The 16,081-nt window shown below is 40.2% G+C and overlaps 1 protein-coding gene across 1 annotated transcript in view; it reads left to right on the top strand.

Annotated features, from left to right (window-relative positions):
* gpr158b (G protein-coupled receptor 158b) overlaps nt 1–16,081 on the top strand; it is a 122,300-nt gene that overhangs the window by 16,408 nt on the left and 89,811 nt on the right. The window contains exon 2 of the mRNA XM_074689386.1: nt 663–768. Coding sequence (XP_074545487.1) covers nt 663–768 — 106 coding nt within the window. The remainder of the gene's footprint in view (nt 1–662; nt 769–16,081) is intronic.

A 16,081-nucleotide genomic window follows, 5' to 3' on the forward strand; every position in this document is an offset into this window, starting at 1 on the left:
ATACCAAAACTTCAACCTTGCTTCTCTTTCTTTTTTTCTGCCCTCTCTTTCCTCCTCCTCCTTTCTGTCTTCATTAAAATCTCCCATCACTCTTAATTTCCTCCTCATTCAACCCATTTCATTCTCTCCTCTCTATTACCGTCCTCTATCTCCTTCTCTCTGCCCTCTTGACCCACCTCCCCCTGATCATCACTCTTCCTGTCCTTTTTAATTTTCCCTTCTTTCATTCTGCTCTTCTTCTCTCTCTGCCTCGGCTCCTTTCTCCCTCACACTAACTCTCCCAACTCTTCCTCTCTGTCTCACTTCTGCAACATGCTGACCCTGGTGTGGTCTCTTCCTTTGCCTCCCCCACACTTACATATCTTCCATATATTAAATGCATTTCTTTCATTTCTCCTCTTCCTCTTTGTTGTTATCACTCCCCTCAATCTTACTTATTCTGCATTTGCTATTTTTACTTAATACTATGCTGAACTCCCTCTCTCATTAAATTCTGCTTCCTTTTCATTTCAATTATTTAATCTCTTCCCCCTTGCTGCACTTTCTCTGTGATTCCTCTTTAATTTTGCATCTCATGACTTCCCTCCTACTTTTCCTCTTTTACTCTGTCACTGTGTGTCTGTTTCTTTCTTTCCTTAATCCCTCTCTTCTTCTCTCTGCAGGGGGGTGGTCCGGGTGGATGTGAACCTGCAGGATGTGGACATTGATCAGTGCTCCACCAGTGGCTGGTTTGCAGGGACTCACCGCTGTAATCTCACCAGTATGGAAGTGAGTGTCTTCTGTGGATTTCTGTTTACGATGATCAGCAATGACAGAATCGCCTCTTTTTTCACAACTTGTCAGTTTGTCATCCTGGTGTTCAGAAATTGAAGTGAAAACATTTCACATATTCAGTCTGTCTCTTGGTTCCTTTAACATGCAGTCATCAGATTTCTTAAGAATTGCTGGTTAGTGTTGTTAACCATTTCCCTCATTTCCTCTTGCATCCCAATCCTTGTTTAAGTCTCCTACAGCTGCTTACTATAGATTTCTCACGCTGATAAACTGAAATTGAAAGGTAAAACTGTCCCTTGATGTACCCACTGTGTAAAAACACTACTGTCTGTGGCTTTATTTAAAGAATTTATGCTAACATTTTCACAAGGACAGCTCTGTCAATTTAGCTAAGACAAAGGACGCAGATTTAACGCAATTTTGTGCACATGACATTGAGGAAATCTGAAGTGCCTACTTCGTTCTGTAAAAACCACTTTATTTGGTCTAACTAGTAACTCAAATAGTCAAGTCAGTCATGCCAAGTTTAATATCTTTAAAAATAAAAACAAAAATTCACCCCAATTAACATTTTTTACTGTGTATTGTAAAGATCATTTTTTAAGTGTTGAATATGTAGATTCTGGTGCCTCCACAGTCCTGAAGTGGGTGCTTGAAGAATTGCAGCTTTTAACTCTTCTGTATTGGCTTCATGCTTCTAGTTTAGCTCTGCTTAGTTTGCACCTGAGGATCAACAGTTTTATCTGGTGTTTCTTTAAAACCCTTTTAGCACCATAATTTCATCCGCAGCGGTGTCACAGGTGATCCCGTGGTTTTTGTACTTAAGAGTGACATAGCTCTGAGCTAAATGCTAGAAAGAGCCTGTTTATCTGCTGGGGGTCTGAACCTCTGATAATAGAGACAATAAAAAATAGTACAAATCAATTTAAGTGGTAAAGGTCCCATATTATACAAAAATCACTTTATTAAGTCTTTCAGTGAAATTTGTGGGTCTTTGGCTTTCCTCCCAGCCCACAAAATGTGATATTTAATGACAAAACCTGTACTTAGTAGTACTTGTGAATGTAAAATCCTGACCTAAAACGAGCTATTTGAAATTTCTGGGGATTGCCGACGTCAGCGATTCCTTTTTTGAACAATCAGGCGTAAGTCTGACCTGATTGGTCCACCGGAGCAAATACCCCCGAACCCCCTCCCCGCCCACTCCCCTCCCCATGTCTGGAGAGGAGTGTGGCTGTTTTTGGCTGTAAACAGCCACATAGATCCATGCTGAAGCTTTCCATCTCGGAAGAAGACAAGACTAAGTGGCTGGAGTTCATTTATCGAGGAAATGTGCCAGCTACACTCAGTAAAACTGCGCATGTGAGTGCTAGTCATTTCACGGCCAACTACGTTTCCAACTTTGGACAGTACAACAGAGGGCTAGAGAATAGACTGGTTCTGAATCCAGGCACATTACCAACCATCTGCCAACAAACCTCAGACCCTGGAAATGTGAGTATTTTAAATGCTGTGTGCTGTGGAGCAGATGTAAGAGCTTTTCCTCAGTGTCCCCCCTGTCTCTGTGTTAGCTTCAGAATGCTAACTTTAGCTGCAGTTAGCCTGTTGTTTTAGCCTGTAATGTTACGGTAAATGAGCTTTGCTGTTTTCGAAACATAGTGCACTCAGAGCTCTTGGCGCTGCTCTCAGTGATGTGGAAGAGCGGGGCGGTATCAGCCGTGACTCATTTACATATGAAGGTCACACCCACTAAATCAGAGCGTTTTGAACAGAGGGGCTATGAGAGCCTGGAAACAATGCTACTGTGCTTGATTTATTGGCTTTTTGGACCAAAACATGTTACTACCATTTTATGAGGACATCAATGATCCATATTAAACTGCAGAAAAGCAGCATAATATGGGACCTTTAAGTGGCTTTTATTTTGAGAAGGCTCTAGCTGCTCTAAACTTCCTTTGATTGTTCAGGCTGACAGGATCGGGTTGATTCTACGGTTGATGAGGAAAGATGATCGGTTCAGGCAGGCCTCAGGGCTGGACACTGATAATTCTGCTTGCTAAAAAGGAAGTGGTTTGCTGTCTCTCTGATGTGCTCCATCCTGTCTGACAGGAGGCTCGGGTCATGATCGATCCGGACCTCCAGTGCGAAGTGGACGACTTCCTGCTGAGTGACTGTGTCAGTCTTTTTTCTCTCTGCTCTTGTCTATGACCAAATCTGGGCCAGTTTTCGTCTCTCTGTGATTTTATCTTTTGATAAACTGAAACCAACAAAAGAAAATATGATTCGCTTTGAATATTCACTGACCCAAGTGTGGTCATGTAAAAGAAAACTGCCTTGTATTTTGATTTTAATCTTTGTACTTAGAATTGGAAAATCAAAGAGGCAGTTGTTCTTTGATTTTGTTTCTGGAAGAAAATCTGAATGATTAAATGATACACTGATACACCCTTAGTCTGAGCAGCTGTCAAATTAGATGATTTTGACAGAGGATTTGTTTTGGTTTATGTTTACTTATTTATTACGCAGTGAAGGGCAGATGCTTAACATGGCACTCAACAAGCTCTGCACTTTACTAGATGCAGGCCTGGGAGCACTGAGTGATGATAATAACAATAATAATTATAATAATGCATTTTATCTAGATAGTGCTTTTCAAGAACTCAAAGACACTGTAGAATTTTTAAAATCAATACAACCAAGGAAGACAAGTCAAACAGAACAAAAGCACAGTACAATCACAAATGGAAAGCTAATTTAAAAAAGTGAGTTTTTAACAGAGATCTGAATATTGAGGAGTCAGAGCAGTTTTAAATACGAGTGGGGAGTCAGTTCCAGTGGATGATGGATCAGGGTAAAGATTGGGGAAGTGAAACCAGAGAGTTTAAAAGCAATGTGTTCAAATGAAGGAGCTTGAAGGATAGAGATGGTGGTTGTGTCCATGTCCATTCTGTTAACAGCAGCAACACCACCCCCTCCCATCCTGAGGGGGTTCGTTGAGTCAAGTGAATCCAGGGGGTGCAGTTTAATGTAGTAGGAAATAGTTTAAGGGCTGATGCCAGGTTTCAGTGATGCAGAAGCGATCCAGGTTGGTGTCAATTATGAAGTCATGAAGAATGAGGCTTTTTTTGTCCAGAGACCAGGTGTTAAACAGTGCCAGTTTCAGGTGATGAGGAGGTGAGTGAGGAGGAGAAGAAGGGCCACCTAGACATGGACTTTTTTTTTTCAATCAAACTGAATAGATTAGAAGATGTTGATGTGTATTTGTGACATTTCCTATGACTGTCAATAATAATGGGCTCTATCGAAGAAGTTATGTTGAAGTTCACAGACTCTACATGTGGTGCCCCCGAGTCTTACAGATAAACTATGTCCAGAGTAAAAAATAAGGTAATATCTGTAATGAGAAAATGACATTGGCTCAGATTTGTTTTATTGTAATGCTTATTTTTTAATCTTCGCATGTAAACAGAAATGCACATGAGGATGCAGCTAATCACTGTTCAAGGTCAGAATTTTAACTTGTGCAACAAAGCGTTTTGATGCTGTCTCTTGAAAGCCAATCTTCATTAAGAAATCCTGCTTCCAGAAATTATTAATCAGGTCTCAACACAAAACACAAGCAGTGATCTGAAAAAAAAAGAAAAAAAGAAAAAAAACAAATGAATGAAAAAAATAAATATAAAATCACTGTGACAAGGCTTTCATGTATTTTTTTTTTCTTTTACAAATCTGCATCATTATATCAGCAAGTAAGTTACAAGAAGACAGATTTGATTTTCGGGTTCATATCGCTTAAGTAAGCTTCTGTGTAACTTAGAGTTCATGGTTAAACTCCACCTAGGCATGTCCTAAGTCGCTGGGGCCAATCAGAGCCCCAGCTCTGTTTTCACATCACCCTCAGCATTTATCTCAAAACATTTTAATTACAGCGCTGACATTAATTGTGTTCTAAATTATGTGTACATTTAAATTTTCCATCAAGTGCTCAAACAAATCATAAATATTTCTAGTAATGTCTCGCTAAACTTCACGTGGACTGTACATAGTCTGCTTCAATAAAGATAAAGCTCTATACGTTCAGCATTCCAAGTTTAAAAAAAAATATTTAACGTCACAAGACTAGATGAAAGCTTTGAAATGCTGCAGAAAATAATTTGTGCAAAGAAATAGTTCAAGATGCAGGATAAGATATATTTTGGGCCCTAATGTTATTTAAGTTCAAAATAGTAATAAAAACATCATTAAAACAATTGTTAAAAAATCCAGATCTTGATCTTGCTGCAAAAAATCCTGACAAATTTTCTTTGAGAAGAATCAGAGTATACACATGTTTACGCAGTAGGTAACACTGCAGGAAACTGACCACTAATCAACTATTAATAAGGGACAATTGACAGGTGAGGTTTGATTTCAGAAGTCTGTAATGATGGCACAAGGGTGTTTGACCACACTTAGTGACTGATTTTTACTGAAATCACTGGAGAAATAGCTAAAGAAGTAAAGCATTCATGTGTTACTTTCACAATTAATTTGTTTATCGGTGAGAGATGCTAACCTTTCATTATATTTACTAAAATCAAATGTGGCCCTATTTGAAAAAGTTTGGACTTCAACCTATCAACCAATGGATGAACTGGTGCAACTCAGGGGGATAAAGTTCACATTGTGGACATAGAGAGGTGAGGGATGATGGCTGCTCAGTTTGTTTATCTGGCTATAAAAATTATGACACACAGAAAAGAAAGTCTTAGCTGGAAGTCCTTTATTGCCACCTTATGGCTTCACTGGAATTACCAGGAAGTCGCCATCCTTTCCCAGAGGCATATACTGTCAAGAGAATATGACTGCTGAGTGGGGCAGAGATCATGAAGATGTTGATATACTTTGACCTGCTGGTGGTGCAGCTGAAAGAGTCAAAGTAGTTTGCACATTAAGATAAACCAACAATAACTATTCATATCTGCACAAAACTGTCACTATAAGTGAACAACAAAAGAAAAACTGTTGATGGTATAAAGCAGTGGTTTTCAAAGTGTGAGGCGCGCCTCCCCTGGGGGGTACTAAAGAGTTCCAGGGGAGGCGCAAAAAGGGAAAAAAAAAACAAAGCACAAAAAATAATAGTAATAAAAAAAGTCTGAACTAGGACTAAGCCCAAAAAGTATGTAAACAAGCGCCGTGGTTTCATGATTATTTTCCCTGACGCTGTCCGCCATAAGGAGTGCCAGTCTCTTTGTATGCGCGCACATGTGTTTTTGTGTCTGTGTGTGTATCCGGGCGGAACTTTGCCGTGCGCTATGTAGAGAGCGGAGGAGAGTTGTGAACGCGCACTTAACTACAGGACAACGCTACAACTGCTATGCTCTGCAACCAAACAGGATGGATCCTTCAGGGGCATGTGCCTACAAACACACATGTATGTGAACATATAAACTCAGCTAAACGATGTACAGTAGAATGTACTTCTTAAGAGACCTCTGAAAATGTTGCCGTTGAGCCTTTTAGTGGGTCTCATACATCAATTTTAGGGGTCTCAAACCTTGCTCAATCCCATGTATTTTGCACAGTGATAACGACGGATATTTAAAGTTGGGTTTTTCTTGGACCGTATTTTCCAAGTCCACAGCGTGTACCTTCTTTACTGTGAATATTTAATGTATTAGCATTTGAAAAGCTGTCTAAACGGTCTCCTTAAACAAGAGTTTTGTAGATGCTGAAAAGAGCTCTGTGTATGACTGATCTGTAATTGAGAATTTTTTTTTATTACTGCATTTTAATTGATTTTTTATTCTTTGTTGCCATAGTGGCCTTGTTTTCGCTCTTGAATCAAGAGCTGTCGTGTAATTTTATTTGATGTTTGAAGTTCATGTAGTCTTTATAAGAAATGAACAAATAGACATTGGCCTAAATTAATCCAATGCACATTTCAATTAAGATTTGGGAGACTATAGGACAGAATGTTTAAAATAAACATTCATATGTTTTGTGGTTAAAAGACTGTTTTTTGGGTTCAGCATTTGTAGAGATAACTATTAGTCTGGTTTAAAGTAGTGAAGCGACTGACAGTCACACTATTTGAGCCACAAAGCAATGCCATGGTGCCCACTTAGTTACACAAACATTGCTCTCATCATTACATTGTGAGTCGTGTAAAAGAGTGTGCTGTGTGAATGAGGCAGTGAGTGTGCTGCAGGTTTCTTGTCTGTGATGATGAGTGTTGGTGACAGTGATATGTGTGATTAAGCGCCCTCCTCTGCTGCACCGTGTTTATACCTGTACGAGTGCTGTGCTGGATCCGGCAGCAGCCATTCATCATGTCTGTTAGCACTACTGTGCACTCTTTGCTTGTGTGTGTGTGTGTGCGTGCCAGTGTGTGTGTGCCAGTGCTCCCTGACTTCCTCATGTCATTGCCAATGCGTTAGTTTTTGTGTGATGAATAGCAGGAAGCCTCTTTGACTCCGGCGGGGAAGTGTAGCTGCTCAGGCTTGCGTGGCATGTCGCTGGCCATATGATGTATAATAAATGCAGTGTAATGGATTGCTGCAAGATGTGGTGAATAATTGACCATACTCTTTGTCTGTGTGTCGCCCTCCTCTCAGCTGCGCTGGGGGGAAACTACAGAAGAAGAACAGGAAGTGTCCATGTTCGTCTTGATCTATTGCACCGTTTCCTCTATTTTGTTCAATCCCTATGAGCTACTCTCTCACAGCTGCTGAGTGACGATTATTACAGTGTTAACATGTATGGATCAGTCTGTGCTCTGTGTGTTTGTGTAGTGTGTGTGTGTTTCACCACAATGGGCGGAGACAGCCTTTTAGTTACCAAGGCCATCCTGTCCTTCTGAGAAAACTTTCACGAAAGCTTTGAATTATCCGAGGTGTCCTCTGTGTATAGTATATTATGTATAGATAAATATGTAAAGGCTTTTCAGTTTAATCCATGAGCTGGTAAAGCCTCGTTGTGTTGACCTGCTTTTAATCTGTCAAAAACATAAATCCTAAAAAAGTAGCCCAATGGCAGGACAGGATCGATACACAGCTTACCGCTCATTACTCTCCTCCTCTGATGATGATTCCTCTAAAAACACCATATCTGACTAAATGACAGTCAGTGATTCAGTGCCATCTTATATCTGCACTGTCATTTGTCTCTTGGTGTTTCAGAGGCAGGAATTAAATCTTGATACAAGAATAAATTACACACATTCATCAAAAGTGTTTTGTTAGAGGGGACAAATATCGACCATAAAACTATCTATTTTCCACAATGTCATCTGTCTTGTCCTTTAATGGACGATTTAATTTGCAATAAAGAATAAAAAAAAAAAAATCTATTGATGCTCTTTTCTGCAGGATGAAATTATAAATATTAACGCTCCCCTGGAGGATTTTGAGCAGTTCAAGAGGTTACATTGTCTGCTTGGAGGCAGAGGTTAAAAAATGTGTGTGAGTTTTTGTGTTAAGTTGTCAAACTACAAACTAAGACTCTGAGTTTGAGTTTTTGTTGACTTAAAGATGCCATTCGGGCATAGTGACAAGAGCCAATTCAAGGACGATGCAGAGACTCTTTATTTGAGTTAAGAAACAAAGGTTTTAAAAGAAAACCACAATGACATGCTGGTTAGTGAAGACAAAATAACAACACAAAGTCACAGCAATACTCAGGAAAAAAAGGAAGGGAAGTAACAACAAGAGTTTCAGAAAGCATTAAAAGAAAGAAATCTTCATAAAGGTTTGATTTAAGACTCAGACCTCTAGAAACTCACTTAATAGCAGGAATACACCAGATGCGTCTCTGGTTCAACTTCATTCCTTAATGACTGTGTGCCCTCTCATCAGTCATCTAGCCCTTGCTGCGCATCCAGGCCAGCATGTGGCTAAATTCGATCTGGTTTTGACCAATTTTGTATTATTTTGAAAGAAACCCAGTTTTAAGTGGTGTCTGTCTATGACTTCCTGCTCTTATCAATCCGCTTTCTGTGAACTGACATGTCACAGCTCTGCAAAATTAGGAAGCTTCTGTATCTGATGCATCTGGCTCTGACCTGCCAGAGCAGGGACACAGCTAGACCACAACAGAGTGGAGCCAGCGTCAGTCGACACTGTCAGTCTGGTATATTTTAGCTAAACAAAAAACAAGAAAGTGTCAAGTTAACATAAATGACAAAATATGATGAGACGTGTGTCAAATATTTCACCCTTATGATACTAACATGTTGGGAAAACTGGGTCCAGAGTCAATTTCAGGACTGCAGATGGCCTAGGAGTCTAAAGTCACGCTCCATGAAGTTTGGCGTGTATGTAACACAAACATTGGTGCTCATCCTAAACATAGTTTTGGGGTCACCACTTGAATCTACAGGTTTCGTATTACTCTCTTAATCAATTAACAACGGCCAAGAGGACTATAAGTGCTTACTTTTATAAACCTAGTGTGCCAGAGACGACAAATCCCGATAGTCACATCGTAAAAATAAGAGGAAATGTGAATATTTACTTTACAAGTCAATTTACAGTGTGCACTGTAACTGTGCACTTTTGTGATTTTTAGTTTGCTTTTTAACACCAGACCATGTGAAGAAGTTAAATAATGATGATATAGACTATATCAGGAGCCATATTTTCACATAAAATGAGCCAGAGGGAAAAATTTTACCCTATGCTGGAGAAAAGTGGTAACTTTTTTTCCAATTCAGTTATTAAACAAAGACTGAAATGAAGACTTTGGAAAAAAAAAACATTTTTTTTTCACAAAGAATCATAATGCTGATATTGTCAAACAAAAAAATCCTGATATATCGTATATCTGTTTTTCCCCCCATCCTTAAAAATTGAGCTTAGGGCTGCTGTGCTCTGTGCAAAAAAAGTTAGTTTGGAGTCTCGTTCTATAGTATCCATAGGTCAAAACACTCATATATAGTGGGTACTAGAATCATTTTACATAGACAGAGGAGATCAGCAGCAGAGAGGTGGAACTCAGTAGAGAAAATCAGTAAATCTTACTAGTCAAAGTCAATCAGTTAATCAAATGACAGAAAGTCATCAGTCAAGCTTCTACAAGCTCAAGCATCTTCCTCTTGCAGCTTGTAGAAGCTTCAAGGAACATTTAGAGAAATCAGACCCAAATCCTCCAGTAGCTAATTCCAGGCTTGAGTACAGAATGGAGAGTTACTGAAACTGCTTATCCTTTGATGCCAGATTGACTGACTGATTGCTGTGATCATTAATTTCAGAATGGATACGCCAACTGTGAACAGCTGCAGATAACAGCCTGTCAAAGTCGCACTCTGAGCAAGTTAGTAGTCATGAAAAGTTGCTTACAAAAGTGAGAGACCAAGTGAGACATCGATTCAGAGCATGTGCTTTTTGAAATGCCCAAATGAAAATTGATAATACTGACATGCTACTGTTTAGAAAGCATAACTCAATCATATTGTGATTTTATGTTGTGAGTTAAAAACAATGTGCAGCCAAGTTTGGATGGAGTGTCTCAGTCCAGTTTCATGTTGATCAACAGTCACCGTGCATCCACCACGTTTTTACTAAGATTAGTCAACCATTTGCTTAAGCATCTATTAGTGGAGTAAAAATAATACAAAGTCAGAATAAAAAGACTTTGAAATCCTTCCATCTGCACAGTTATAGTTGCTCAAAGCATCAGTGAGGCAAAACATTTCTAGATACACGACTAAGCGTCATGGGAGTGTTCAGTGTGCTGGTGGTGTTTGATATTCTTGTATCTCCAGACTGTCAATTACAGGACTGTTACATAAAGAAAGGTGAGAATTACATCACAGTTATGTAAGAGGAAGTGACAAAGATCTTTCATAATTGTGGAAAAAAACACATGAATCATTCGCCAACATGAGGAGAATACAAGCAGCTAGTTCTAGATTTGATATTGAATTGATCAGCTTGAAGACGACAGACATTGAGCCGACAGTCCTCCTGTTTGTGCGTCAGTGTCAGCCGAAGATCCCAGAGCTGGGTGAAATAAGGATTACTTAAAGTCAGGGTGTGAATTGTCTATTCGTTCTTGCTTTCTGCCTGTTATTTGTCATTTTGTCTCTCAGTGGTTCACTCTTTTACATCCTCTCCCCCACTGACTTTAATCAGTCGCTTATTGCTGTTATTGAACCAGTCCATTACCCGTCCTCTGGTGTGGTGCTTTCCAGCCTTCACTTCAATTTAAATCAGAGTCAAAATGCTTCAAACAGAAATGATTTGACTGCTTGAACAATATCTCAGTACACTTACGCAATCCTTCAATTTGGGAAGATGTTTAAAAAGAGGAAGAGAGGATCTTTTTGAGCTCATTGACAGTTTAAAAAACTGCTTTTTCCTGGAGTTCCCATTAAAAACTGTTAGTTTTAAAGTCTCTCAAAGTGATTTTCTGTGAAATAAGTTGTGGCTTGTCAGCGTGTGCTTTATTGCTTTCCCGTGGAGTACAAACACACCCTGAGGCTTACAGAGAGTGATAATAAGGAGACAGTGCTGTAATATGACTGAGCTTCATGTGTTCTGCAGACTGTGCAGAGTATCACCATCACTGTTATCTTCTTCTTATTACTCTGGTGTAATGGCTCAGTCAGTCTGCCTCAGAGTGGTTGTGTTAACAGTTTTTCTCCCTCTTTTGTTGCTCAAAGCGCCTGTGAGAAACTTTCGGTTTGTGTTAATTTTTTTTCTGTCACCTGTAGAGAAAGTGGTGCGCCCTTTAACTTTGACGGTTCCAGGAATTCAAGATGTAAAAAATCAAAACAAACGTTATCAATTTGTATTCAAACTGAGCCCTTTGATTTTGTTCAGCATGTAAAGACACAGCCGTATTTTTTTCAGCCTATTTCTCAACGTCAGAAGTGAAAAGGCCGTTGACTCGAGGAGGCAGTGCCTGGAAATTCATAGCTCAGTCTGTGAACCACAGATCAAGTCTTTGGGCCTCCTTGCCAACACCTAAAGAGTCGCCTGCTGTTTCACTACTAGACAAACCCATGATCTTGATATCCTCTAAACCAATGGATTTCAACTGGTCTGTCTCTGCGACCAGACATCACTCCTTATAAATAAGCTGTGACCCAAATCAAGGAAAACTTTCAACATCTCAGATTTATTTCAAGTCCCTGTGAGGAGTTTCTAAGTGATCACGTGAAAATCTCACTCTTGGTCGTAATCCACAATTTAAAAGAGATTATCAACACCAATATAGGTTATTTCAAAATGCTATTTCTTAGTTTACCAGACCAGATTGATTTACAGCATGTCTTTACACCAAAGTCTTTATGACAACACAAGGCTTGAAATAAACTATTTTTCTTGTTAGCACTGGTGCACCCAAATTTAAAAGTTAGTAGCACTAGCTAAGACCATAGACTGTATAAAACATGGACGTTGTCTCCCAGACGTCACCCGTCTGTTTCTGAAACTGAAAATGAAGCGCATCGGCTGTAGCGGCCATATTGGTAGTGGCAAGGGCTTCGCGTACAGCCATAGGACGCATGCCGGTAAAGTGATCCTCAGCTGCGCCTCTTATTGGTGGAGCTCGCGATCTTAATATCATCTGAACGGCCGAGTTAGAAAAAAATACAACCTGGCTGTAAATAGGTTAATTTATGCTTTGAGAATGGCTTTTTCTGGCTTGGTGTGTATGTAACTTCCGGTACTTCCGGAGCCAGCCTCAAGCGAACACTTGAGAAACAGCAGATTTTAGCACTTCTGAATTGTCTCATATTCTTATTCATGAGGAACAGTTGTTCACTTTTAAATAACACTTTTTCTCTTTTTCACTGGCTTAGTCAGTCTCCTCTACCTGCGCTCTGTCCCGTTCTGAGGAGTGAGCGCTGTTGTGTACACCTGCAGCGCATATGTGCTGAGCATGTACGTGATGCGCATATCACATGACATACAGACATACAGAGCTTGCCGGCAACAAGCGCTTCACTATTTACCTCCTTACTTGAAGATTCACACAGCTCTAAACTCTACTTCTTCTTGGCATTCCACTTATTCAGACTGCACCCAGCCCTACCTTCCGCCTCCTCCTCCTCCTCCTCCTCCTCCTCCTCCTCCTCCCAGGAGATGCATATGGGACCAAAATGGTTGCAATTTCGAGCCTTGCGAAACCACACTAGCTGATGAAGTTTAGTAATGTTAAGAGAGGTCTGTGTTTTTCACTGCTGAAAACTGTTGTGTCTACAACACTTTCTCATGTGTTGTTTTAATGTATTCCTGCTGTTTACTCCACCTGACCAGTAGGAGTCGCAATAGTCTCCAACCCACAGTCAGCAGTTATTCTGCAGTGGTCGGTTCAAACTTGAGAGTCTATCTAAAAAATGAAGAGTGATGAATAAAGAGGTTAAATTTGCTCTGCTTGGTAAATGAACACTGGCCGGATGTAACGGGGAACCACTAACATTACAAGCACCGGGCAGTGAGTAACCAAAATATAACCTGCTACTGAACAACGTACAAAGTTAACTTGTTGTCACGTTTCAAACAGCAGCACTTTGTAACTGTTGATAAATAACCTGATCTATACCTGAGGTTTGAAAATGTGGTCACATAATTGAAATAGTCTCTTGTGAGGCAATGAGGCTCATTTGCATACAAGATGCAGATTTTGCTCTAAATGAACCCATGATTCATCTACATGTAATGCCAATGACTCCAAGAATCCTGTGGCACAGTTTTTGGTGCATCCAATCCTTTGCACTGTGGAAATCAGGCTGAGTTATTAAAAACATTTGTTCAGTTTAGTTAAACTCGGACTGATGCTGGAAGTCTGAAACATTCAACCGACTTGTTTTGTTTAGAAAAACTCTTAGGAAATGTGGGCATCATTTGTTATTTTTGCTTTTTTTTTTAAAACACTTCTTCCTTCCTTATTTTTTTCCTCCATCATATTGCTTTCTACAGTCGCCTGTCTTCTTGCTCTTGAATTCGTCTATCTCTTCTATGGCTTCTTTTTTCCATCCTCATCAGATTTTGCTCATTTCTCAACTCCTCTTCCTTTACTTCTCGTCTTTCTTCTTCTGGTCTGCCTGGATACACGAGGCAGAAGAAGAAGAAGGTAGGATGTGTCACCATGAACCAAATACAAGACTTCATGTTTTATGGATAGCCAGTGGTTGGGGAAGCTTCTTACATAAGGACTCACTGCTTATATAATTAGACCAGGACCTGAAGAGTGACTCCTGTGGGTGATTTCTGACTGGATGCATTTTAGTAGATTTTTTTCTTTGTGTTTGTTTTTCAAATAAAGATTTGCTTCTAAATGTTTGCGCAGTACGTTTGCATGTTTGTGCGTTTTCTCTCGTCCTACTTGGTCGTGTGGAACGTGCCGCCGGCTGCAGATAACGGGCTTCAAACGCAGAGCTCTGCTAATGAGTATAAACTGCTGTGACAGCCAAGCAGGGTTACCCCCTCTGTGTCTCCCATCGCTCTCCTTCCTCAATTCCCTTCTCTTTCCTCTTCTCCTCTTTTTACACACTTTCAATTTCCACATCTTTTCATCTCCCTCTATCTTTGCCTCTGAGTGTGTTCTCTTTTACACACTCCTGATCTTTTCAATCATCCTAATTCCTTTTCTGTCTCCTCTTCAAACCAATTAGTTGCTCTGAGGAGGCCAGAAAGACAAGCCAGGGATGATCCTCCTCTGCTTTTTTCCACAACTTTACACATTAAATCATCATTTCATCTGACCGAGCTATAATTGAGAAAATCCTGCTCATCTTTTTCTCCTGCTTTAAAGGCTGCAGAAACATCCTCCTCGGCATAAATCCATGACCTCGGCTCTTATCGGTGCAGCTTCCTCTCTCCTCACTCCTCATTTGTGGATGTGGATACAGAAAAAGCACAATCTGACCAAGAAAAAAACTCCATTATTTCTCGCTGCAGCTCATGAGGTGCGAGACCATTTTATTCTGAAAGTTTAATCACCTGGGCTCATGTGGCCTTTCTCTGCCCTGCTGCAAGGAGAGCAGGCCGCAGCTCTGCAGACTCAGGCTGTACGGGGTGAGGAAAGGGACATAAATTAAATATTTGTTTATGCCTCGCTGTGCTGCGTTTGCTTTACTTATCATCTGTGACACATTGCAGAGGAATAAGAGGATTTCATCTTTAACACTAAGTTGTACGTATTCTGTGTATAAGGAGAGAAGAAGCATGTGCAGATCGTCAACAGCAATAGATATTTATGTTGAGGGAATATGCTGATTTCTTCTCAGATGTGTCATTCAGAATTTGTCAAATGCTCACAATAAAGACTTGTTTTCCTCTTCACCCAGCAGGTTAAAAAAGCAGATGTGACTTTAGGAGCACAGGGAGACAGAAAATAACCCGTTTTGCTCCGTCTTTCCCTGTTTCACCCTCCTCTTTGCCTTTTGTTCTGCCAGAGGCTCTCCATCTTTCCTCAGGGAGTTTGAGCTGTACAGCAAGGGCTGGGACGAAGACGTGGAATGTGTGTGTGTGAGACTGAACATGTGTGTATGTGTTTTCATCTTCAAAGAGACCATTAGCCTTGGCATTCAGAGCTGAATTTAAAGAAAAGGTCAAAGCAAGGTAAATAAAACCATAATGTAATGAAGCCAGCTTCACACTTTAGCTGCTGAAATATAAGAGCCCTTCCCTGAAGCTGCACATTTTCCTCCATATTCAGAAACACGTCTCCTCTCTTCAGGAGGCTGCAGGGAGAGGACCATGAATTCACTTTGTGTCTTTGCATACGCTGAACCCATTAAAGCCTATTACCATCTGGAGTGATCCTGCACACCTCCATGACTGTAACACTGAGGGGTTTCTTTCCAAATGAGCCCACTCAGCAAAACACTTCCAAGGTGTTATGTTCTTCCTATACAGAGCAGACTGCAACAAGCAGCTTTTAATAGGGACTGAAATGAAGCCAGATCCATCAAAGTCCTCCAGAAAGCAGCAGCTCTCAGTGAACGCAGCTCAGCTTTAAATTAGAGTTTTATAGCTTGACCTTTATTAATATGAGAAGACATCAATAGTTCAGGACCACACATCGAGGTTTAGTGTCAGGCTCTGCTTTATCACTTGCTCTGGTGCACTGACCATAAACATTTCTTATTAAAAAGAGACTTTTGTAATAACTTTTCACTCCTTAATAAAACATTCAGTGGACTGATACTGCAGAATAATGTCTCGGTGTGTGGGGCTTTCTTGTCTGTGTTCAAGCTAAATTGCAGTATTTATGTCTTATATTATTACCCTGAAGTAACAAGAAGTTAATGGTCTGAATTTTAGTGTGACACTCGTGCTGTCTTATGAATAACAATAAGACAGTCTAAAGGGGCGCT

Source organism: Halichoeres trimaculatus, unplaced genomic scaffold (genome assembly GCF_033239565.1).
Source record: "Halichoeres trimaculatus isolate MK-OKI-2021-1 unplaced genomic scaffold, fHalTri1.1 fHalTri1_scaffold_15, whole genome shotgun sequence".
Taxonomy (NCBI): Eukaryota; Metazoa; Chordata; class Actinopteri; order Labriformes; family Labridae; genus Halichoeres; species Halichoeres trimaculatus.